We start from the raw sequence: 23,095 nt of genomic DNA, 5'->3' as shown, positions 1-23,095 counted from the left end.
GTCAGTCCAAACATGACACCAAGCACCAACGGCAGGCACCTCCTCCGGCTTCCCTGGCAGTGGGCGGAAGACCCCCTCTGCTCCCGCAGGGTGGGAGGGGTGGAGTGGGAGCCCCTCCCCGCCCCGGGGTGCTTGGGCCTGGGCTGGCTGTGGATGCCTGCCGTGGAGGTGGAGGGGATCTGGCACCACCAAGACCCTCTCTCCTCAGGCCCCAGCCCCGTGGAGACTGAAAATGACCATCGGGCACAAAAGAGTCTGACACAGCCAAGGAGTCAGGCACCATTTTTTATAAAAACGCGTATATCATTTTTCACTCTTTAAAATCACATTCAAAAATCGGCAAAGAAACGCCCCGGGGGGTGAGTAGATGGGAGGGGAGGGCCCGCTGACCCAGCCCCAGGGGAGAGGGCGCGACACCACACACGGCAGCGACTGGCATGAGGGGGCATGCTGCGGGCGAGGTGGCGCCCTGTGGGCAGTGGCACTGATGGGACACGGGGCTCGGGGGCTGGACGGCCGGGGGCGCGCACGGAGCAGCCTGGCGTGGGGAGGGCTGCCCCACCCGCCCCCCTCTCACTGTGCTGCCCGGCCAGCCCAGGCCGGCCCCCTGTGGTCCTGGGCAGAAGAGGCCCTGCCCAGCCCAGGGAAAGGGGGCTCGGGGCCAGGCGAGGCCAGTGTGGCACAATCCACAGGTGCCTTTCTGTGGTCCCTGAGCCTGGGCGCTTGGGGTGGGAAGAAGAGGGGGCTTCGGTGAGGGCAGCAGCAGCCGCTGCCAACGCCACCTCCTGGCCAAGCCCCATGGTGTCCAGGGAAGGTGGGAACGGGGGACTCTTCCCAAGAAAGGGTGCAGGAGCCTAAGTCACGTGGGAGGCCCTGGGGTCAGGGAGACAACGGGCTCCCTTGTCTACCGACTAGCTGGAGGGCACGTCAGTGCAGGGCTGTGTCCCTGTGACAGGAGGGGCCGCGGTGGGAAAATTCAAGTAGCATCCCTGCCCTGCGGCCTCCCCTGGGCTGGGGAATGCCGGGCCACCCAGCTGGGCTGTGGGCACAGAGCTGGAGGTGGCCCAACTCCACGTGGCACCATCCCTGGGGAAGGGGCAGGAGGGCCGCTGGGGGCGGCTGCTCTCCCTGCACGGGAAGACACCGGGGGTGGGTGGCCCCTGGGGGCGGGGCCGAGGGTGGCTGGGTGGGCGGCAGTGGGAGCCAAGGCAAGCGGGCCCCTCCCTGGGGGCTGGGCCAGGCTGGGGCCACAGGAAATCACAATAATTACAAAATAAAACCTTTTCCGCTTGGCGGGAAAACAAATAATAAAAATTCAACAAAATAAATTAGAGGTTTATAAAAGGCGGGCGGGCAGGAGGGCGGCCGGGCGGGTGGCGGCAGCAGGTCAGAGGCCGTTGGCGCTGCCGCGCTGCACCAGCGGCACCTTGCTCAGCTCCACGACGGGCGAGCGCGGCTTGTTCTTCATCTTGGGCACCCGCTGCACCAGCTGCTGGGCCTCGCGGTAGGCGTCACGCAGCTCCTTCTTCCACTGCACCAGCTCGGGGTCGCTCTGCACACACCCCGAGGTCTGTCAGGGGGGCCCCGAAGGCCGCTCTGTCCCCGCCCCCGCCCACCGCCCGGGCCCCCACTCACGTCGCACTGCAGGACGAACTGCTTGCCGCCGCGGATCTTGAGAAGGAGGCACTTTCGCTCCTTGATCTGTGTCTCCTCCACCGACTGGATCTCCTCCATGGTCAGCAGGCTCTGCTGCAGGGCGGGGAGCGGGCGGTGAGGGTGCGGGACAGGCCCCGCCAGCCGCCAACCCCAGGGGCTCCCGGCCCCGGCCCCGGCCCGCTCCTTACCGGGGCCTCGCCCTCGCCCCGCCACTCGAGCCGGTTGGGGAACAGGTAGAAGTACCGCCGCTGCCACTGGGTCAGGAAGGGGTTGCCCATCTTGGACATGTAGCCGTGCATGATGCAGTCCTTGCCCAGGGCGTAGTCTGATGCAAGAGAGTAAGAGGGGGGGACTCAGCCGGGCCCGCTCCGCCCGGGTTTGAATCCTGGGTCGGCTGCTCTCTGGCTGTGACCTTGGCTGAAACCTGAGCCTGTTTCCGATCTTTAAAGCGGGCACTGGGCGCCCACGGCAGCTGCCGACCCTCACCTTCCTCGTGGCCCAGCTGCTTGTTTTTGGTTTTCTTGCGGGCCTCCAGCCGGTCCGTCTCAACGTTGATGGTGTCGAAGACAGTCTCTGCCACCTCCTGCTGCCACCGCTCCGAGATCGTGAGGGGGAAGTTGCGGTAGAGCTCCTGGTCGCTGTCCAGTAACTTCACCGCAGGGACAGGGAAGAGACATCCATCAGCCACAGGCCTGCCTGGCCGCAGGGCCCCGGGGCAGGGGGTGGGGGGGTCTGGTCCCACCGCCGCCCCCAAGGATGTTTGGGGAGGAGAAGCCTGAGGCCCAACAGGTAGACGGGGCTGGCATGGGGTCTCACGGGGCAGAGGAGGGAGGAGGCTGCCAGCCGGGCTGGGCTTAGAGCTCAGGGCTGAGAGGCCAGGCAAGGCCCAGTACCTTGATTCCTTTTGTGTCCTCCTCATCAAAGGAGCCAATGTCGAAGGCATCTGCCGCATTCACCTCCCCTCGTGGGGGCATTAGCGGGGGAGGGTACTGCAGCAGAACAGGGGCTGAGCATCAGCACGGGGTGGGGGCTACAGAGGGCCCCACCCGGCCCCGGCCTCCAGGCTGTTACCTTCTGCAGGAAGACCATCTGCCAGTCCAGGGAACGGAAGAAGGGGCTCTCCTTCACTTCCTGGGCCCTGCAGGGAGAGCGGGTCATCGGGGCTCGGCACCACCCAGGCCGGGGGGCGAAGCCTGGGCTGTGGGGCAGGTGGCCCAGGTTAACTCCTGGTTCAGCCACTCTCTGGCTCTGCGACCTTGGGCAAGTTCCTTAAACCTCAGCCGGTTTCCCCATCTCTAAAATGGGGAGAACAGCAGTTCCCCCATCGTAGGGTTGGCGTGAGTTTTAATATTGTGAATCTTGCAACATCATGCCCAGCGCTTAGTAAATGTTTAATAAACATAAAAAGCCGCTGTCCTCATCATCTGTGTTACAAGGCCCCTCGGGAAGCCGGTCCACACCCACCTCCAGCAGCTGCACGGCAGGCAGCCCTCCCCCTGAGAACACTGGGCAGGGCTGGCCACGCCTCAGCTTGTGAACTCTTCAAAGGAGGCTGGGACCATGGAGGAGCCTCCAGTGATAGGACACAGGCCTTGTCTTCTTAGGGGCACAGGCAGAGGCTCGGGGAGACTGGCCCAGCAGCCCACTGCAGAGGCCTGGACACAGCAGCGTGGACACCACCCAGGGCCCAGCAGGGAGGGAAGGCCTGGGACAATGGCCCTGGTCTCAGGCACTCACCCTCGGCCCAGGCAGCCTAGCCTCCTGTTGACGTCCCTCTGTAGCAGCCCCTCCAGCAAGGAGCGGAGCTCGGGGGAGAAGGAGTCGGGCAGCTCCACAGCCTGCAGGGAGGAGGTGGGGGACGTTGGCAGAGGCCCGGGCCCCATCCCAGCTCTGGGGCTCCTGAGGCTGCTTGGGGCAGGGGCGGGAGGGTCCAGGCCCCCAGCAGAGGGAGAGCTTCCTAATTGGCCCCTAGCAGACATGTCTGCTCTGACGACAGAGAGAGGAGACCCTACAGGGAAGGAGGCCAGAGTGCGGTTAAGCGGCTGGAGATGGCTGCTGGCGGGTGAGACCCTGATGCCCGCAGGAGACCCCAGCCTCACTGTGGCCCCGCATGGACTCCGCCCAGCCTCCCCGGGCTGGGACCCTCCACGCACCATGGTCAACGTCATTCTGTCGATCTCATGCTTGTCTTTGGTCTTGTGCTGCCGGAAAGGGCTGTGCCTGGGCAAGAAAGGCCGAAGTCCAAGGTCAGAGGACGGGAATGGGGAAACTGAGGCAAGCAGCATGAACGATCCTTGCCAAAGCCAGGGATGGTGCTACCCCTAACGCCCGGGCAGCAGTGGGCCCCCTATCCCCCCGCCTCCTTCCTGGCCTGGGGAAGAGCCTGTCTCTGTCCTGTCCCACCCGCCCTGGGATGGCCCACTCACCCTCGCAGCAACTTGAAGAGCATGCAGCCCAGGGAGAACCAGTCGGCGCTGCTATCGTAGGCCACGCCCTTCTGCAGAACCTCGGGGGCCATGTACCCGTGGGTGCCCCTGTGGGAGCGAGGAGGCCGTGAGTGGGTCCGGTGGAGGGTGCGGGAAGGGAGAGGGGGCTGGGGCACTCACACGCTGGCGTGGGGCTTCTTCTTGGAAAAGTCGCAGGCCAGGCCCAGGTCTGAGATGCGCACGTGGCCATGCTCGTCCAGCAGGATGTTGGCCGGCTGTGGAGGAAGCCCAGTGAGCCGTCCCCCGAGCAGCTCAGGACAGGGCCCGGCCAGGCAAGATGCCAGCTGGGGCGCTGTCTTTGCTCTAGAGGGTATGGGTGTCCAGGGACAGGCCGACCCCCTGGGTCGGGGGCGCGGAGGCGGGGAGCCGGGCCGCCGGGCCGGGCCTGTCTTGGGAACGGGGGCAGCCGTGCTGGGAGGAGGGCGGGGCGCCTCACCTTCAGGTCCCGGTAGACGACAAAGCGGTTGTGCATGTGCTCCAGGCCCAGGATGATCTCGGCCGCGTAGAAGCGCATGTCGGCCTCGGAGAAGACCCCGTGCTGGGACAGGTGGTAGTGCAGGTCCCCGCCTGAGGGAAGCAGCCAAGCAGGGGGGTGCTCAGCTCCCACCCCGGCCCCCAGCCCCGAGGTCCACCTGGGGCCAGGCCGGGCACCCACCGTTCATGAGATCCAGGATGAAGCTGAGCTTGTCTGGCGTGTGGAACGCGTACGACATGCAGACGATGAACGGGCAGTCCTAGGAAGGGGTGGAAGAGGAGGTCAGCAGAGGCTGTGCCAGGTTCGGAGCCAGAGGCTGAGCTGGAGGCCAGCTGCCCGCTCACCCCGGTGCTGACGAGGGAGAGCATGATGCGCTCGTTCAGGGCCAGTGTCTCCCCTTGCTTCATCTTGATGCGCTTCTTGTCCAGACACTTCATGGCATACCTGCGGGGGAGGGGCTGGTTGGTCAGGCGGTCCGCTGGCACCTGCAGTGCAGGGCCCCAGGGGCGAGGTGGGGTGGGCAGTCCTCAGGGCCCTTGTGGGGAAGACTAGACACCACGACAAGCGTATGACACACAGAGACAGAGAGAGGGCAGAAGTGCTGGCGGGCCAGGGCTCCAGGGGCCATGGCGGGTACCAGAGCAAGAACCGTGTGTGGCCCTCTGCGGACACCTGTCCATTCAGGACCCTGCCACCTGCCTTCAGGACACCCCCCGTGGCCCTCCTCTCCCTCAGGCATGCCACCAAGTGCTCACATCTTGCCCGTGTCGGCCTTCCGGCACCCGTAGACCTCGCCGAAGCCCCCTCGCCCGATGATGCGGTGCACGCTGAAGTCGTTCATGGTCAGCTGCGGGGACGGCGGCAGCAACGGGGTCACTGCAGGCTGCCTGGGCCCCGCCCTGGGGCCACCATCGCCATGTGCTTCCCTGCCTTGAGCTGTCCCCGCTGGGCTCCTGCACCAACCCCACAGCCACCCCCTGGGGGTTGAAGGGTCGACGCCCCTGGCCTCCCCAGCCCTGGCCCAGCCCTGGGGCCCGGGTCCCTGGGGAGGAGCAGCAGGCAGAGGGCTGTCCACGCCCACCCAGCCCACTCACATGGATGTTGAGTTCCACATTCTTCCACTGGCAGAATCGTGTGAATTTATCACTGCGAGAGAAGAAACCAGGCTCAGCTGAGCCTTAGGAAGTGAGTGAAATGATGCTGGGGTGAGCCGGCCTCACCCACTACCATTCCCTGGGCTCCCGAGCCTCAGTGTCCTCTTCTGGGGTTGCCCAGGAAGACAGCCAGCCCGAGCTGCCCCCAGCCCCACCAATGCTGGCGCTGCTGTCTGTCTGCAGGTTCCTGCTGCGATGAGATAAGCTTAGGGGTGAGGTCTTCCAGTCTGACCCCGACTTCCTACTACCACATCCACAACAGTGCTCAGCCCGTCCCTGCTTGCATACTTCCAGTGACACACCACTCACTCCCTGTGGAGCCCCCACTCCACGACGAGGCAGCTGGGACATTGAGAAAGCTGTTCCTTGCACGGAGCTGAAATCTCCCTACAACTCCCACGCACCGTGAGGGCCACAGTGGGCAGCGGGGTGGGCAGTGTGTCCTCTCGTGCCCATCCCTACCACCAGTCTGATGCTTCTCAACCCCAACGGGCCCAGCAAGGGGCTAGACAGTCCATGGGAGGGAAGACGCATGGGTGGTCCCTCGCTCCCTTTCGACCCTCCCTGGACAGGCTTGGAGGTGCCTGGTGCCGAGAAGGGTGGGGCGGGAGTGTTGGAGAGATGGCCTCTTAGGAGTCCCCGCGCTGGCGTGTAGACAGCGCCGGGGGCCCGCGCGCTGAGGACCACAGCAGGCTGGCTTCTCTCCTCCGCGCCATCCACACCCCTTCCCAGAGCACCTCCTCCCCACCTTCTGCTGCCGCCCACACCCCGCTCTCACCTCTCAATGAATTTCTGGAACACGTCTCCTCGGAGGTTCTGACAAATCTCTTCGATGTATGGCTAAAGGAGGAAGCGGGAGGTTGGTGGCTGAGCCAGAGCGGGAGCCGACCAGGCTCCGGGACCTGTGCTGCCCAGGGGGACTCCGGCAGGGCTGGGCGGCAGCGGGGAAAAGCCCAGCACACACCTGGAAGAGATCCGGAGGCACCTGCTTCCTCACCAGATGGCCCTGGACGTGCTCGATGGCACTTTTCGAGAAGGGCTGGGGAAGAGAGAGGTGTGTTCATTCTCCACGGGTCCGTCCCTCCCGTCCCCACGCCCGCGCCGGCACGCGGGCCCGGGCACTCACGTGTGAGCAGGCCAGCAGCTCCTTCATGATGTAGGTGTCAAAGATCTCCCGGCTGCAGGCCAGGCGCTCCTCCTCTGTCTCCAGCTTCTCGTATTTCTTGATCTAGAGGACAAGATCCCCACAGGTGAGCTTTGGCCCAGCGGGATGCGGGGGTGTCTTACAGATTCAGCGAAAGCAGCCCAAGCCCTGCCCCTTTCTCCACGCACAGCATGGCCAGGCTAGCCCAGCCTCACCCCCTCGTAGAACTCCACCAAGGGCTTGGCCTCCTCCAGGTGCTTCAGGCAGAAGTCTCGGAAGAGCAGGTACCCTGAAAGCAAACATTGTGCATCATGCCGAGCCACACACCCCGCAGAGGCCTGCCCATCATGGAGGGTGGGGTGGGCTTGGGGCTTCCTGGGCAGAACTGGCCAAGGAGGTGGCAGAGGTGATCTCTGCCCCAGGCAGAGGCTGGCCAAGGTGGCCTCGGAGGCTGTCGCCAACCGAAGATTCTTGGATTCGGGGTCGGGGCGCCTGCGTCTCTACCCCTCTCAGAATCTGCTTCCTCAGACGGTGGCTGGAAAGTGACAGGTGCCCCGGTGAGGCAGAGGTGGGGAGTAGACTCTGGCGCCCAGGTCCCCCACCCTCTCACTGCAGTCTGGGGCCTGTAGCTCCTCAAGGAGAGCGACACACCCACCGGTCAGGCTGTGCAGGGGCAGTGAGATCCACCCGGCCCAGGCCAGGGCTGCTGCGTGGGGGCAGGAAGGCAGCCTCCGGGCAGGGGGCGGGGGGGTGTCCCTCTCCCTGGGCCTTACACCCCCCTCCGTCATCTGGCTGATTCTCACAGCAGCCACGAGAAACAGGCAGACAGGGAGGGCAGGTCCAGCTGGGGAAACCGAGGCTCAGGGAGACCTGTCAGGCAGGCGGTGTGTGGCAGCATGAGTAGAACTCAGGGCCCTTCTGTCCAGTGGCAGGTCCTGGGAAGGACAGGCCAGAGAGTGTGGCCTTGGTGCAGGGGGCCTCAAAGGGCATGGGCCTCAAAGGGTAAGGGAAGAGGTGAGACGGGCTGCAGGAAGGGCTCACAGGAGAACTTGCGTGGGCTAGGCCTCATCCTCCCCAGGGATGGGGGCCGGAAGCCTGGCCCCAGAGCAGCCCTGGAGGGCAAAGCAGAAGGAAGGGTGGTCTCTACTCCCTCCAGCCCAACATGGGTGACCAGGCTCGAGCTGGGTGGCTTTCCACACCTCTTGGGGGCACTGTCCCCACCGCCTGGGCACCTCTGCCAGAGCTCACGGCCAGCACTTCTGGTAATGGCAGACTGGCCTTTCAATAGTGTGACTTTAGTAACTTGTGACCAGGGCTTCCCAGTGGGCCAGGGGCTTTCACTGCCACCGCCTCACCCGGCCCTCCAACAGTCTTGGGCAGCGGGGCTCCTGAGTCCTAGCTCCCAGGTGAGACTCATAGAGAGGTGAAGCAATGTGCCAGGTCACAGAGCACAGGCAGGGGACCCACACTGCGTGCTTCCCGACACACTGACTCGCTAAGCCTGACCTCCAACGCCGGATCCTGCCAGGCCGGGCCACTCCCATTTCAGAGCCAAGATCCCGTTCTCCGGAGCTGTGTGTTCTCCGGAGCTGTGTGTGGCCGGAGCCTGCTTCCCTGAGCCCCGCCTCACCCTTCCCTGTGTGCCAGGTCCGTGGGGTGGACCCACGATGCCTCTAAGACACGGGCACTGAGGACGAGGAACGGAGGGGCCGGCCAAAGCAGGCTGCTCACAAAGAGGGCCCGTGGGGGCGGGGTGGGGGCGACCACAGCCCAGCGGGCGCCACAGGAAGGGCCCCGCCCCTTCCTGTCAGTTCTACCAACGGCCCCGAGCAGCTGTGCCTGCACCAAGGGGAAGCTGCAACTCTCAAAAACAAACCCCAAAGGAGGAACTTCCCTGCCGGCCCTGGGAGACTGCTGGCCCCGCCCCTTCAGGGGGCTCCGGGGCCGACGGCCAGGGGCTGGGAGGGCACTACGTCACCGCCCTGCTGCCACCGGGCGGGGGTGGGGGTGGGGGTGGGTGGGGGGGCTCGCTGGCTGCCCTGCCCCCTGCCCCGGTGGTTGGGAGGCCAAACCTCCTGGGAGAAGGGAGCACAGCCCAGTCGGCTGGGGTGGGGGCAGGAAGGTGGCCCCGGCGTCCTCCTGCCCCCATCCCCCGGCCTGGGCAGCTGGACAAGTGGCAGAAGCCCCAGGGCCGGCAGAGTCCCCACCGCACTCACCCAGCTTCTGGGAGAAGATCTTCTCGAAGGTCACCTCGCCCCGGTCCTCCAGGTACTTCTGCATGACGCTGCGGATGCTGAAAGACACAGGGGCCGGGGTGACCTGGAGCCCCCAAGGCTCCTGGCAGGCCTGCTGGCCCTGCTTCCCTGGAAGGTCGCTGCTTCCTCTCCCAGAATCCAGAGTGGAGGGCACTGCTGGTGGGTGTCATCGCTCCCTCCAAGAAGGCAGCCACCCCTGTTGGACCTGACCGTGGCCACACCAGAGGGACCTGAGCAGTCCTGTGCCTGCCTACCAAGGCTCTGTCCCCCAAAGCTAGGGTGACCAGCAGGTGGCTGCTCAGAACCCTGGTCCCAGCGCTGCCTCGTCTGGCTTTAGGAACTTGGCCAAACCTCAAAAGCCAGGACTCACCCATCAGCTAATGATGGGTCACGAAAATATGGCCCATCCTGACAATGGGATACTACTTGGCCAGGAAATGGCGTGAAGTGCTGGTGTACATGTGCGTCACGGTATAGATAAACCTAAGAGTATTCTGCTAAGTGAACAGAAAGTCACAAAAGGCCACATATTATATGATTCCATTTATACCACCCGTCCAGAACAGGCAAATCTACAGACAGAAAGCAGATTAGTGAGTGTCAGGCTGGAGAAGAAAAGGGGAATAACTTCTAATGGGCACAGGGTTTCTTTATAAGGTGATGGAAATGTTCTAGAATCACGTAGTGGTGAAGGTTGCACAACACAGTAAATGTACTAAAATCCACTGAATTGTACACTTTAACATGATGAATTTTATGTTATGTGAATTATATCGCAACATTGAAAAAGAAAAGCCAAGCCTCAGCTCCCGTGTCCCTGATACCCGAAGTAAAAACCCCTGCCCCTGGGTCGCCTGGGAGGGCAGCGGAGCAGAGGCCGCTGTTGTGACCACGGAAGCCCAAGCCCACACTCCCCGCCCCTGGCTACCTCCCCCCACCGCCGAGCGCTGTCTGGGAAAGCCACACCTGGCCACGCTTCACGCCTCAGTCACCTCTTGCTGTCCCTTCCTCTCCTTTCCTGGGCCACCTGCAGTCCCGCCCTGCCAACCAGCTGTGGTCCCATTTGGACCTCACTAGCCTGGGCTCCTCAGCGTTCTCAGCTGCCCATACTGAGGGCCGTGCTGGGCAGTCACACCTGAGCCCGTGCGACGCTCACAGACCTCAGGATACGTGGGGCTGCCAGCAGGCCACGGATGAAGAGGACTCTGTGTGCCCACCTCTCTGTATCCCCGCACCCCTGTTGGAGCCCAGCACAGGGTCCTGCTGCCCATCACCTACTGGAAGGTGCCATGCAACCCTGCCCCCCCAGGCAGGCCCTCCCAGTCCTGCACCGGTGGTTCTGTGACATTAGACAGCATGAGACAAAGCCTGAGTGGGGCCCCGTCATCTGGAGGAGACTCAGGCAGGAAAGAATGTTCCGGGTCATTGGGAGAGGCTGTGTGGAGAAGGCAGAACCTCACTGGGTTCCTCAAATGCAAACAGGACGTCACCAGGTGACAAAGCCCAGGGCAGGTGGGTGGGCATGGGGGCAGGCAGGGAAGACCAAGCCAGGGATGAGCCACGGGGCAGGGAGGAGGCTCAGCAGACAACACTTGGGAAGCTCGGTCCAGGGCGGCGGGTGAGCGGACAGACTCTGCTGGGGGCACGCACAGGAGGAAGCCCAGGTGGCTGATGACACTGGGCCGGGAAGGAGGGGAAGAAACAAGGTGGGGTAGGAGCAGGCTCGTCTGTTGGATGGATGGATGGAAGGACAGAAGAAGAGCTGACGAGGCCAGCTGGGGGTCTTGAGGCCCTGGGCCCCATCAGAGAGGGGGCCTGAGGAGAGAAGGCTCCAGGCAGGGCCAGTGCAGCCAGCAGACGCCGCCCAACCCCTGGCCTGGGCTCGCAGGCGGGGCGACTCCTGCCCTGTCCTGCTCAGCACTTTCCTTCTCAGGTGGTCTGGGTGGAGGCCCAGGCCCTGGCCCTCCCGGGCCCTTGTCCGCATTCGGGCCAATCAAGACAACATGGGAGCAGGCAGAGCCGGCGTGAGCAGTCCTGGAGCTGTGACCCCTCCCCCCAGACGCTCGGAGATGCCGTGACCTCCTCCGAAAACTGTCTCCACAGGAAGAAGGGTGCCGGTGACCTGGACAGCCCTACTGTGTCCCCATCCTGTGACTCCAGCCGACAAGCGAAGAGCGCCAGCTGAGGGCCAGCGGCCCAGTGGCCCTGCACTACCACGGCAGAGCCGGTTCCCTCCCGGAAAGTGAGGACGCCCTCCACAACCGCAGGGACCCCAAGGCCGGGACGTGGCCCTCAGCCACGCTGGCACACCCTCCCCTCCTGGGGGCCGCACACCTGCTCACGTCCACCAGCCACCGTCAAGGACACATCTCCCTGGCCCCGTGGGACTCCCAGGGACTCAGGAGAGGAGACCAGACCCCAAGTCCCTCATGCACTTCACACACATCAGAAGCTAAAAAATCTGTGACACTGAGCAAGACACAGCCCCTGCCCTGGGGCCTGCGGACTGGAGACAGGGAGCCCAGGGAGTCTGTGGGGCGCAGTCTGTGCCGATCTCTCAGGGCTCCCAGCTCTGCGAGGGACAGCTTGCGGCCTCCCGTTCGGATAGGGAAACAGGCCGGGGGGTGTGCTGGGTGGAGCACAGCAGGGTGGGCCCAGTCCAAGGTAGCGAAGGCTCAGCAGGGTCAGGAGACCAGGCAGCCGGGAGGTAGGGGTGTGGAGCCCGGGGACCCTGCGAGGGCCAGATTTCTCCTGGGAGGTGGACAAAGCAATAAAGAGGGAAGAAATATCACAAAATGTCGATCTTCCATGGAGCTGGATGGTCAGAGGGAACGTCCAGACAGGCAGATGCAGGTGACAGGCAGGGTGACTCCGGCCTGTCAGATGACCCCATGGGGCAGCTGGGCGTGGCCCCTGCAAGAGTCACTGGGAAGCCCCCTGCCCCTGAACCAGCAAGACTGGCGCCAGTTCAGCCAAGGCGGCGCGATGGGAATGCCCAGCCCAGAGCAGTGCCGCCACTTCCCGCCGCGGGGCTCGTGGGCTGGACGTGCAAAGGCCGGGAAACGCGCTCGCAGAGGGCCTGCCCGCGAGACAGCAGAGCCGGTGGCTCCTCTCCAGGCACCGCACCCGGCGCGGGCCTCCTCCCCTCCTGGGGGCTCTGCCACCGGCTCGGCCCAGGGCGCGGAGGAACGGCCCGGGCTCCGCGCTGCTCAGCGGCCAGACCCTGCCTCCCTCGGAAGGCTGCACGGGGTGGATGGCCACAGCATTCTTCCCAGCCCGCAGCACTTCCACTTTCTTCCTTAAAAAGAAAAAAATGTTTTCTAAATAAAATAAACACCTCCCCCCACAACCAACATGAGGTCAGACTCAGCGGAGTCCTTGAAGGAGAGGCCCCCAAGGCCGCAACGCTAGGGTTTCCTGTCCATTCCCACGGGGCTGGGGCCCAGGGAGCTGGCAGGTTAGAGAAGTGTGTTACGGGGGATGCTCCCGCCAGGGTGGCAGATACAGGCTGGCACAGGAGGTGGCGGCGGCCTCCTGGGCTGGGTCACCTTCGTCTCCCGCCCCCCCTCCCTGACACTGGCGGAGTCTGAGCGGCGGCGGCGGGCCCAGGGCAGCACCCCCGTCCCCGCCCAGGTCAACGACTCTGATGTCCAGGGGCACGTGGTCCCCAGATGGACTCCAGGTTGTCCGGAGAGCCCAGTATCTGCACCCTCCCCGCCCCAGCCCCACCCCCGGCCCCCGAAGGACCCAGCCCCTCCGGGGAATGGCCTCCGTGGCCTTTGTTGCTGCAGTCGGACAGGTACCCAGGCCTGGGCTCCAAATGGCCCTCCCCACCTCCCTCCCGGAGGCCAGGCCAAGTCACAGACTTTAAATGTCCAGTTTCCCCACTTGTCAAATGAGGATGTCAACAAATGCTGAATCGCCAACACTGAGCTGGCCACTGAAAACGGCGGAGAGGACACAGCAAGAGGAGAACGCAGCTGCGAGGGCCATCAGCTTCCTCCCTCTCCTGAAGGGAGCCCTCCTGCCCGAACCCCCAGCATGCGCCTCCTTCTGGAACGTGATCAGAAGCTCCCCAGTCTTGCTCGGGTCTCAGCCCCACACCTGCTGTGTCCTCAGAGGGTGGGGCTCTGACTGGCGAGCCCGCCCTGCGGCTGGGCCCATGAGCACCCCCGAGCCTGAGCGGGCGCCACTCCACTCTGCTCACAGACCAGCCTCACGCACTCGTGCCGCACAGCCTGGGGGCCCCAGTGGGCAGAGCCCGATACCTGCCCTGCCAAAGGAGCAAGGGCCCCCTGGCAGGAACTGCCCGGCCCTGCTGCCCGACAGCCAGGGCTGCTAACTCTGGCTCCAGCTGCCCCGAGGAGCAGGCCCAGCCTGACACCAGGGGAGAGAGCACTTCCGCCCTCCCAGCCTAGAGCGCGGGCTGGGGTGATGGGACGGCAGGGAGGGGGTAAGGGCTGAGGGGGAGGACTTCCGGCACCTTCCGGCACCACATGGTTCAAAGGGAAAGCTAAGTCCCTTCACGCTGTGGCACGCGGGCCTCACAGATGACACCCACTCAGGGTCACAGAGCGTAGCTTGTATGGACCGGGTGGGACCGCAGGGTCAGAAGCAAACACTCATCTTGATGGTGAGGAAATCGAGGCCAGAAGAAGCTGAGTAGCTCACCCTGAGTCCCAACCAAGTTAGTGGCCAGAAAATGTCCAGCCCTCCCTGAGAAAGGGCCTCCCACTAGGCAAGGGCCTACCCCAGCCTCTGCCGGAGAGCTGGGCGCAGAGTCCCAGGGGACCCCGGACTCGTGCCCTGCCTGCCTTGCCCTCCACCCACTGCCAGTGGCTGCGGGAGCCTATCAGGCTGGGGGCAGCCTTGGCCGGCACCTGGCTGGCCAAGGGCCATGGTTCCTGTGCTCCCGTGTGACAGGAATGCCAGAGCCACGAAACCTCAGGACGGTGCAAGCTGGCCCGGGGACTCTGGGCCTGGCGGGTCTGGTGCAGCCACGCCGGGAACCGGCACCCTCTGGGAGACGACGACGGTTAAGCCAGCAGATCAGAGGCTGCAGCCGCGGCGGGGGCGCTCCTCCGTGGCATTTCCAGGAAACCTGGCACCGAGGTGGCAGCAGCACAAGGAAGTCCCCTGGGGCTTCTTATTAATATTTCTCAATCACTCTCCTTGGGGCTGACAACATCCTCTGAGCTCGAGGACAGGGCCACACACCAAATGGGAAAGACCAACCCAAACGGCCAACTCTGGAGCAAGTCCCGGGCCAGGGAAGAGAAAATGACAGCACGGCGCACCACACACATGAACCCACCACGAATGTCCGCAGCGACCCAGGTTCCCCAGGGCACGGTGGCCACAAAGTGACAGCTTGCAGGATGTGCGGGAAAAGGCACTCCGGTGGCCTTGTCACACATCACAACTTCTACCCCCCGCAATTCACTGCTGCCATCACCTCAGAACAAACCCAGAACAACTTCCAGGGCTCCGTGCCCTGCAGCTCCCAGAAAGGGGGCTATCCCCGACCCCAAACCCAGAATGGCCTCCAGAGTCAGAGAACTCCCCGCTCAGAGAACAGAGCTGCTAACACGTTCACACCTGAAAACCCACTTCTGAAACCCCGCTCTTTGGCCCGCGGAGACGCTACCCTCCCTGTTAGCAGCGATGCAGAGAGGGCAGGTTATTGTTTTAGAAAAGGCTGCAGCCAAACGCCTCATTTTTAGTACCTCCTGTTTGGAACAGATTAGTGAGAACTCGAGTGTGACTCTGTCTTATGTGTCCAGCAGAGGACACTGGCCCCTCGGGGCCACAGGAACAAAGGGCAGGTGTGCTGGAGGCTGTGCATTCCTCAAAGACTCTCACGTGCTCGTGGCTTCTGCTGTCTGTTCTGAGGCGGGAGCGTAGTATCCTGGAAGCACCAGCCGTGTGCACGCAGCCTGACCCCACCGGCTCCCAAGCGCTCAGCCCCCCTGCAGAGCCTCCCTGGGTGCCCGGGGCAGGCAGGAAACACCGCTGCAGAGCCTGCCTACACCTGATGTCACCGGGAGTTTACTACTAGGAATTAATCGTGCATTAATAGGACACATTTTTCCTGGGTTGACAGAGCCCAGATTCCCCGACACGGATTCCAACCTGTCATGCTCACGCGCCCTTCAAATCCTTTTACTGAGGGAACGGCAGGCGGGCGAGCAACTTAATGGCAAAAATGTGAAACCCCATGATCTGGAAAGGAGAACAGATGGGAAAAGATGTCCCGGAGACCCATTCCTGGGGAACGCGGGGGCTTCAAAGGCCCAGAGGGAATGACTGCCCAAAAGAGGATCTTGTTTTGTGGGGGGAGGCGGGGGCGGAGAACGCTGCTACTGGAGTGGAAAGTTCTGGGTAAGGGATAAAGGCTGAAAACAGCAGGGTTTCTCCTGGTGATGCAGAACTGGAAGGAGAAGGAAGGGAGAAAACCACTCCCTGCACCTCTTCCCTCTCCACAAATCAAGGGCAGGAAGTCCTGGGAGCAAAGAGTTAACAGGAACGAAGAAGCAGCGGAGGAAGAGCTGCGGGTCTGGGAGACGGGGAAGCCAGAAAAGGGCAGGAAGGAGGAAATCCACGGTGGGGGAGGGACCAGGAAAGGAAGAGCCGAGAGAATGGGAGGCTGCAAGAGGCACCCGGCTCTGACATCTGCCGCTGGGGCTGCCACTGTCACCAGGGAGGGCAGGGACATCTCCTGGGACCGCCCAGGCCGGTCTCCTCCGCCAGGAGCCCAGAGATTAATTACACGAGGCCTCCGTGGTCACATGAAGCAAATGACGCTAATTGCAGGACTGCTGCCGCTGCCGGGAAAGGGAGACAGCGGCTCCTTCAGGGAGAGGCCCAGACCACAGACCCCGAGGGCCAAAGGAGCGGAGAGCTCACCGGTGAAGGGCAGCCCCTCGTTTTACCGAGGTGGAAACGGAGGCAGGCTGGGCCAGCATAAGGGACATGCTGGGGCCCATGTGAGCTGGGACTGCGGTGGGATTAGAAACCGGTCTCCTGATTCCAGCTGCACAGCTGCCTCCCTCCATGAGAAGCGCGAGAAATGGGTCTGTTTCCTCGGGTTCTATAGGGTGACAGAAGGGAAGGCCCCCGTGCCAACTCAGAGTGGCACTGTGCCCAACAGCTCCTGTTCCGCAGCGCTCAGAAGTCAGAGCTGTGATGCCAGCCCCAGCTCCCGGCCAAGCCACAACCCGGGCACCAGCTGCAGGGAGGCTGCCAAGAGGGACCACCCCAAGGTGGGAACGACTCCAAATGGCACCTTGTCATAGACAAACCGCGGCCTTCATCCCTGGCCCTGACCTCGCGGGTGAGGGGAAGACATGACCCCAGGCGTGGAGCCGTCTCCTCCATGCACTAGCTTTGCCAGAGCAGCCCAGCTCTGTCCCAGCCGACGGCGAGGGGCTGGGCCTTGATGGTGCCAGGGGCTGCCCTTGTGCTTCCGGGCCAGGGGTGCCAGCTGGCACATTCCACGAAACAAGGACCGGGCTGAGAGCAGAGGTACAGAGGGGTGTGTGGAAGAAATGATGCATAGCAGGGACAGAGCACTTGGGAGTCCAGAGACCCCAAGTTCAAGTGCCACCTCGCCTCCGTGACCAAGCCTCTTCCCCTCTCCCAGCCTCAGTTGCTTCAACTATTAAGTGGGAAAATACCACCTGCCACGCCTGTTTCCCACAGTCGTGAAAAGGATAAAATGGAGTAAAAAGCACTTTGCAAATTGGGAAGTGCCAGGCAGACGTAAGATACAGTCATAATGATCTTCAGGGCAGGAGACATCTGACCCAGGGGGTGGGCAAAGCATCAAGCAAAGGGTGGCATATCCTCCGAGGCGGGAGGCCTGGATTGCTAGGCCCTTCCCCGGCCTTAGCTCACTAACAGTCACTGCTAGGGCCTCTGGTCCATCTCACAGGTGTGGACAATCTGCCCAATGTGGCGCCGCCAGGCGGTGACCCTACCTGAGAACCCATGACACCTGGCTCCCGGTCTCCTGCTGTGTTCCCCTAAAACTCACAGCTCACCTGGTTTCAGACACTATACACAGTCCTGATGTTTCTTGAGCAACTACTACATGCAAGGCATGGCCTTGCCAACCTCACAGGTTGGTTTTTGGATCGACTGAGATGACAAAGGTCAAAAATAAATAATTATAAGTTCCACCATTACTCCTATCACCACCATCAATATCACGGATGTAAAGGGGACAGGAAAAGAGGAACATCTTGTTGCTCACGGTTCTAACACCTGCAGAGCCAACCCAAGGCGGGGCCCGATCAGGAGCAATGCATTCTGGGGTGAGATTACCCAAATGCAGAGAGTTCCAGAAAAGGCCCCGCCTCATACTTTGCCGAAGTCCAACCTGCCAGAGGGTCTCGAGGCCACGGCCACCAAGGAGAGCCGCTGTGAGCCCCAGAGGGTGACTCCCCCATTTCCTCCCTCGTGGCTTTGTCATTTCTGAACTCATTTTTGTTCTAACTGTTGCCGCTCCCTGGACAGCCCGCAGCTGACAGTCTGGTTCCCGTTTTGAGAAATCTGATTGCAAATCTCTTAGAGAAAACGGGCCCTAACGGCCTTTTCAAAACACAGGCCAATTTTCCTCTCCCAGGCCTGGTGTTCAGTCAATCTGAAACCCAGAGAACGGGTCACAGAGGAGGGCACCAGAGACGTGGGCACCGCACCCCCTCCCCACCGCCGCAGCCTTGGGCCCCGCTTCAAACACTCAGGATGCCACAGAGTCACGGTCCTCATTTCACACCATCCACATTTCACAGATGAGAAAACCGAGGCCCAGAAATGGGAAGGGACTTGCCCAAAGTCACATGATAAGACCAGGAGAGCTAGGACGGGTCCAGGCTCCTGGGCTGGCAGGGCACCAGCATGGCAACTCTCAGGCAGGGATGGAGGAGCTTCTGGGGCTGGCCTCACCACTCAGCATGAGAGATCGTGGTGGGCACATGGCTCCTGTAGATGCAGAATGGCCAGGGCCCCCTGGCTCAGACCATAGTGGTGGACACAGTGTGGAACCAGAAGCCGGAAGCCCCGATCTGGTGGCCAGCCACCACCCTGGATGCCGGTGACACTGGGCAGGCCACTCACCTCTGGGCCTTCAGCTTCCCCACCTGTTCCACGGGGACAAAACCACACCTGACCTACCCGCCCATGGGCTGCTGTGAGGCTCAGGCAATGGGAAAATACTCTAGAAGCCGTAAAATGCTGGACAGCCTCAGCTATTGTCCGTATCCAGTCCACTCCTGTGCCCAAATCCTGAACAGCTGAAACTTGGATATCAGGTGCAATGATATCAGTTACCTCACAGAGAGGTGGCAGCTGTGGTCCAGCTGCTGCAGGGGTACTGGGACGTCCCCTGGCAAACAGCACCCACGGGGCACCACAGGCGGGCCTCAGCACAGAGGGCTTCAAGGGGAGAGGGACGGAGGGATGTGGCGCACACCATACCCTGCTCCCCACGCTACCCCGGCCCCCAAAGCACTCTCAATCCCCACCCCAGGCCAGTGACCCGCCAGAAGAATGGGGAAGATCCGGGAAGACTTGTCTGCCCCAAACCTCACAGAAGTGTCCACCCGAGGGGAGCCAGGGGCGGGGGTGGTGGAACCCCAAGGCGGGGATGCTGAGAGTAGGGGCAGCGAAAGGATGGGCGATATAGTCAGGCCAGGTAGATGGGCAGGCAGAGGAGGGGACTCCACGGGACCCGGGGACACCCGGAGGAGGAGGAAGGGGAGCACGCGGGCCCTGGGGGAGAAGGCAAGAGCGACGGGCTGACGGAGAAGGGGGCCAGGCGGAGTGTGTGAAGGGAAAGGCGGCAGAGTAGGGCAGGGGCACTGAGCGGGTCGGGGAGCCAGTGCAACTGGAAAGCCCCGGCGTTGGGGCGCTCCGGGTTCAGGTGCACAGGGCCTGGGGCGCAGGGGTCCGGTCAGGGCTGCGGGACGCGGAGAGCTGGCGGGGCAGAGGGGGTCTCGGGGCCAGTGCCTGGGTGGTCTGGGGCTGCGGGGTCGGGGCTCGGGGCTCGGGGAGCGGGGCCGAGGGGCCGGCGGGCCGGGGCCGGCGCCCGCCTCACCTGGGCTCGGGCAGCAGGATCTTCTTGCTGGCGCGCGCGGCCGGCGTGGCCTTGCTCTTCTCCATGGCCATCAGGTAGCTCACATCGGCCAGCACCGCCTCCAGGTCCGCCATCTTGGCGGCGGCGGCGGCCTCTCCCGCCGCTCGGCTCCGCTCCGCTCGGCGCGCTCGGCCCGGCCCGGCCGCTCCGTCGGCCTCGGGCGCCGCCGCCTGCCTGGCCCCGCTGGGCGCCCGCGGCTCCACTCGCCGCGGCTCACAGGCGGCGCCGCCCCATGGCGCCGGCTCAGGCCCGGCCCCGGCTCGCTCGGCTCCCGCCGGGACTGCAGTCGGGCCGCCGCAGTCGGGCCGCCGCCGCCGCCGCCGCCGCCGCCGCCGCCGCCGCCGCCGCCGCCGCCGCCGCCGCCGCCGCCGCCCGCGCCCCGGAGCCGCCGCCGCCTCCGACCCCGCCTGCCGCGCACAGCGCCAGCGAGCCCGCGAGGGGCCGGGCGGGCGGGCGGGCGGCGGCGCCCCCTGGAGGCCGCGCGGGCTGGACCGAGCCTGACCCCCGCGGCACCCAGACCCCGCCTCAGCCCCCAACCAGGTCCTCGGCTCTCTGACCCCGACCCCCAGCCATGACTCTGACCCCAGACTTGGAACACGACAGGGACCCTGGACAGAAGAAGACCCTAGACCCAGACCTTGACCACAACTCAGATCACAACTCGGATCCCAGACTCCACGACAGACCATGGCTGTGACCCCAGACTGCCACTGCAGAACGTGATCCCAGGGACTTGGATCTCAGACTCTAGCTCTAATCCCTGACCCCTGACCTTGGACAGAGTCGGAAACCTGACTCCAGACCCGGATAACATTCCTGACCCCAGACTCCAAACAGGACCCCAGACCTAGACCTTGGACCACAACCTCAGACTCTGACCATGACCTCAGATCACCACCCTGGGCCCAACCCCCTTCAAACCCAGATCCGGACACTGACCCCTGACCCGCAACAGGACCCCAGATCCAGATTTTGGACCATGACTTCAAACACTGATCCCAACCACAGACCACCACCTTGATCCCATCTTGGTTACTGACCCCAACCTTGATTCCACCCCCAGACTCAGACCACTATCATGACTCTAAACCCTGGACTTAGGAGCAGGACCCAGAACTGGGTCCATCAATCCCAGACCAGGGTTCTAGACCCAACACCAAAAACTCTGGACACGGACCCAGGACCAGGACATCCAGCCAGGACCCAGACTGGACCTAGAACCCTTAACAGGCCGCCATGGACCCGGGACCTGACAACTGCAGTCAGACTCCAGACTTACCCCAGTCCCAATCCCCATTCCTCCTGCTCCAGACCCAATCCAGGCCCCCAGGACTCCCACTCAGGACCAAGGACCTTGCACCAACACCATTCCCCGCCCCGGACAAGAATCATCATGATTCCACAAAGTGGGATCAAACCTCTCTCAGCCTGGGAGGGCACCCGGGTCACTGTACTGCCTGGCAAGGGAAACATACTCTGCTGAGAGCCCACAGTGGGGGGGATCCATGTATCTCAAAGCGGCACCCCTTACTCAACACGCCCTCGAGAGCCTCTCTCTGCTTTCCAAGGTGACAAGATCCCCTCCCAGTCCTGGACACATGGAGCCAAAGCCTCATGCCAGTTGGTGGGCCAGTAATCAGAACCCTTTTGCAAAGCATAGGATCCCCACGCCCCGCCCCCGCCCTTTGCACTTCTCAGGCTACCTTCTGAGATCAGCCTCAGCAGAGCCTGGAACCAGAGCACATCAGGATGGTGAGGTCTCCTCGTCAGTGGGCGACGCCACCATCCACCCAGATACTCAAGCCAGAACTCCAGGCATCATCCTTGGCTCTCCATCTCCCCCTTCCCTAATCTGTCACCACACCCTCTTATCTGGCCTCCAGATAAGAATCTTCTTAAACCTGTCTGCTTCTGAGGATCCCCACAGCTGCTGCCTTGATGCAGGCCCTGACCAGAGATGCCTCTCCCAAATCTAGATCTGATAGGGTTACTGCCTGCTTAGCACTGAGAAGCAGTGCTCCCGGCCTTCTGGGGCTGCTGAGAGTGGGAAATCAGAGGGGGCCCACTCTGCCCAAAGCATATCAGGTGAGCAAGTTCCTTAATCTGGAATTCAAGGTCTTGGATGACTGGGTCCTGCTCCCCTCTCAGGCCTGTGTTGCCACCATCCCCTATGCCTGGGGTCCCCCCACCAGCCTACCCATCAGTTTTTACCTCTGTGCCTTTGTTCTTCCGCCCTGTGTCTGGAAGCACTCTGTGTGCCCTCTTCCCTGGCTAACTCTTGCTCATCCATTAAGACCCACCTCCTCCAGGTAGCCTTCCCCAATCCCCTGCCTCCAATTCTGTTCATCTCCAGTTCTGCACTTACTGCCTACTTCCTTGATTTGAAAACATCGTCAACCGCAAGATGCATCATTTCAAGTTTTTGACAGAGGGGTGGGATGTGTGTGTGTGTGAAGCTGTATTAAATGTTTGCATCCATTGGAAAATGCATCCTGATGTTAGAAATGCTAACGTATAGAAAAAGGGTTCCTACCTCCTCCCACTGTAACTGAAGCTCCCAGTGCCCACCATGGGACTTGGCACAGAAAGGTATAGTCAGTGTTTGATGCATGAATGAGTGACTGAGTGAATGAGCTCCACAGCCCAAGGTGGCACATGGAGTTTGGGGTAGAAGACGGCCAGAGGCACAGGAGGATGTGCCAGAAGGCCTCTAACTTCCTCTCCTCCCGCCTCTCCCCAACTCTTCGGCACTCTAACTACGGCCACCTGGGGTTTCTGGAACCACTCCTATTTAAAAAGTCCTGTCCAAAGAACTCATCAGACCAGAGTCCCCGTGAATTCTGAGAAGCCAGCCATCCTGCTCCCGGAGGTGGCCCTACCTCCCCAACACCACCTGAAAGCCCAGAAGGCCCTTCCCAGCCACTGCCCAATCCGCAACCCAGGCAGGCCTGAAGCTGGGGTTGAGGGAGGGAGAGAGAGAGAGAGAGAGAGAGTCTCCAGGGCACCCCTCACTGATTCCTGGGACCCTGGAAAGCAGCTCTTGGAAGCCCTGGGCTGGGGAGAGGTTGGTCCCAGCGCGGGCCTAGGGAGGCTTTTTTTGGGTAGTGCTGCCCTCTGGTGGTTGAGGGAAGGTCGATTGTCAACTTGCCTTTTCAGGCTGCCTTCAGTCGTTCTCAACCAACTTTGGTGCCTAGACCGTGCCAGCCTCTGGCTGGAATGCTGGGAGTGAATGAGGAGTGGAACCCCATCTCTGCCTAGCTGGCAGGACTGCAGATACATCATTACCTGGCATCTCGCCCAGATGACTAACAGGTGTTGCAAATTTAACGCGTCCCACACTGAGCTCTGGCTCCGCACCCAGCCCGGTCCCACCTGCTCCTCTCCCGCCTCCCCATCTCAGTAGTGGCTCCTTCGTCCTCCGAAAAAACCCAGGAGTCATCCTCCATTCCTCTCTTCCCTCACTTGCCTCTGCCGCCTCCCCCCCGCCCCCACATACACATGCTGTCATCCAGCCTGTCCTGTCGACTACCTGGTGTGTCACCCCAAATCCTTCCACTGTGCCCTGCTAAACCCGATCTGAGTCCCATCACCTGGCGCTGCCTGGCGCTGATGCCTGCACCAGCCTCCTCCCTGCCTCTCCTCTAGCCAGAGTTTTTTGGTTTATTTATTTATTTATTATTATTATTAAATAAATAAATTTACTTACTTATTTATTTTTGGCTGCACTGGGTCTTCGTTGCCGCGCGGGCTTTCTCTAGTTGTGGTGAGCGGGGGCTACTCTTCGTTGTGG

At 62.6% G+C, this 23,095-nt stretch overlaps 1 protein-coding gene across 1 annotated transcript; it reads right to left on the bottom strand.

Annotated features, from left to right (window-relative positions):
- Window positions 1-272: 272 nt before the first annotated feature.
- Window positions 273-19,458, bottom strand: GRK2 (G protein-coupled receptor kinase 2). Its single transcript, XM_061202132.1, has 21 exons — window positions 19,267-19,458; window positions 9,132-9,208; window positions 7,131-7,204; window positions 6,898-6,999; window positions 6,736-6,810; window positions 6,550-6,611; window positions 5,712-5,763; window positions 5,373-5,464; window positions 4,962-5,061; window positions 4,798-4,876; window positions 4,579-4,709; window positions 4,263-4,357; window positions 4,083-4,190; window positions 3,810-3,876; window positions 3,394-3,494; window positions 2,728-2,794; window positions 2,550-2,645; window positions 2,143-2,305; window positions 1,845-1,981; window positions 1,636-1,749; window positions 273-1,552 (listed from the first exon to the last, which is right to left on the bottom strand). The coding sequence occupies exons 1-21, from the start codon at window positions 19,377-19,379 to the stop codon at window positions 1,388-1,390; spliced, it is 2,070 nt and encodes a 689-aa protein (XP_061058115.1). The 5' UTR covers window positions 19,380-19,458; the 3' UTR covers window positions 273-1,387.
- Between the last annotated feature and the right edge of the window lie 3,637 nt (window positions 19,459-23,095).

This window comes from Eubalaena glacialis, chromosome 10 (genome assembly GCF_028564815.1).
Source record: "Eubalaena glacialis isolate mEubGla1 chromosome 10, mEubGla1.1.hap2.+ XY, whole genome shotgun sequence".
Lineage (NCBI taxonomy): Eukaryota > Metazoa > Chordata > Mammalia > Artiodactyla > Balaenidae > Eubalaena > Eubalaena glacialis.
The sequence above is the reverse complement of the archived record's forward strand: the minus strand, read 5'-3'. Positions and strand labels throughout refer to the sequence as shown.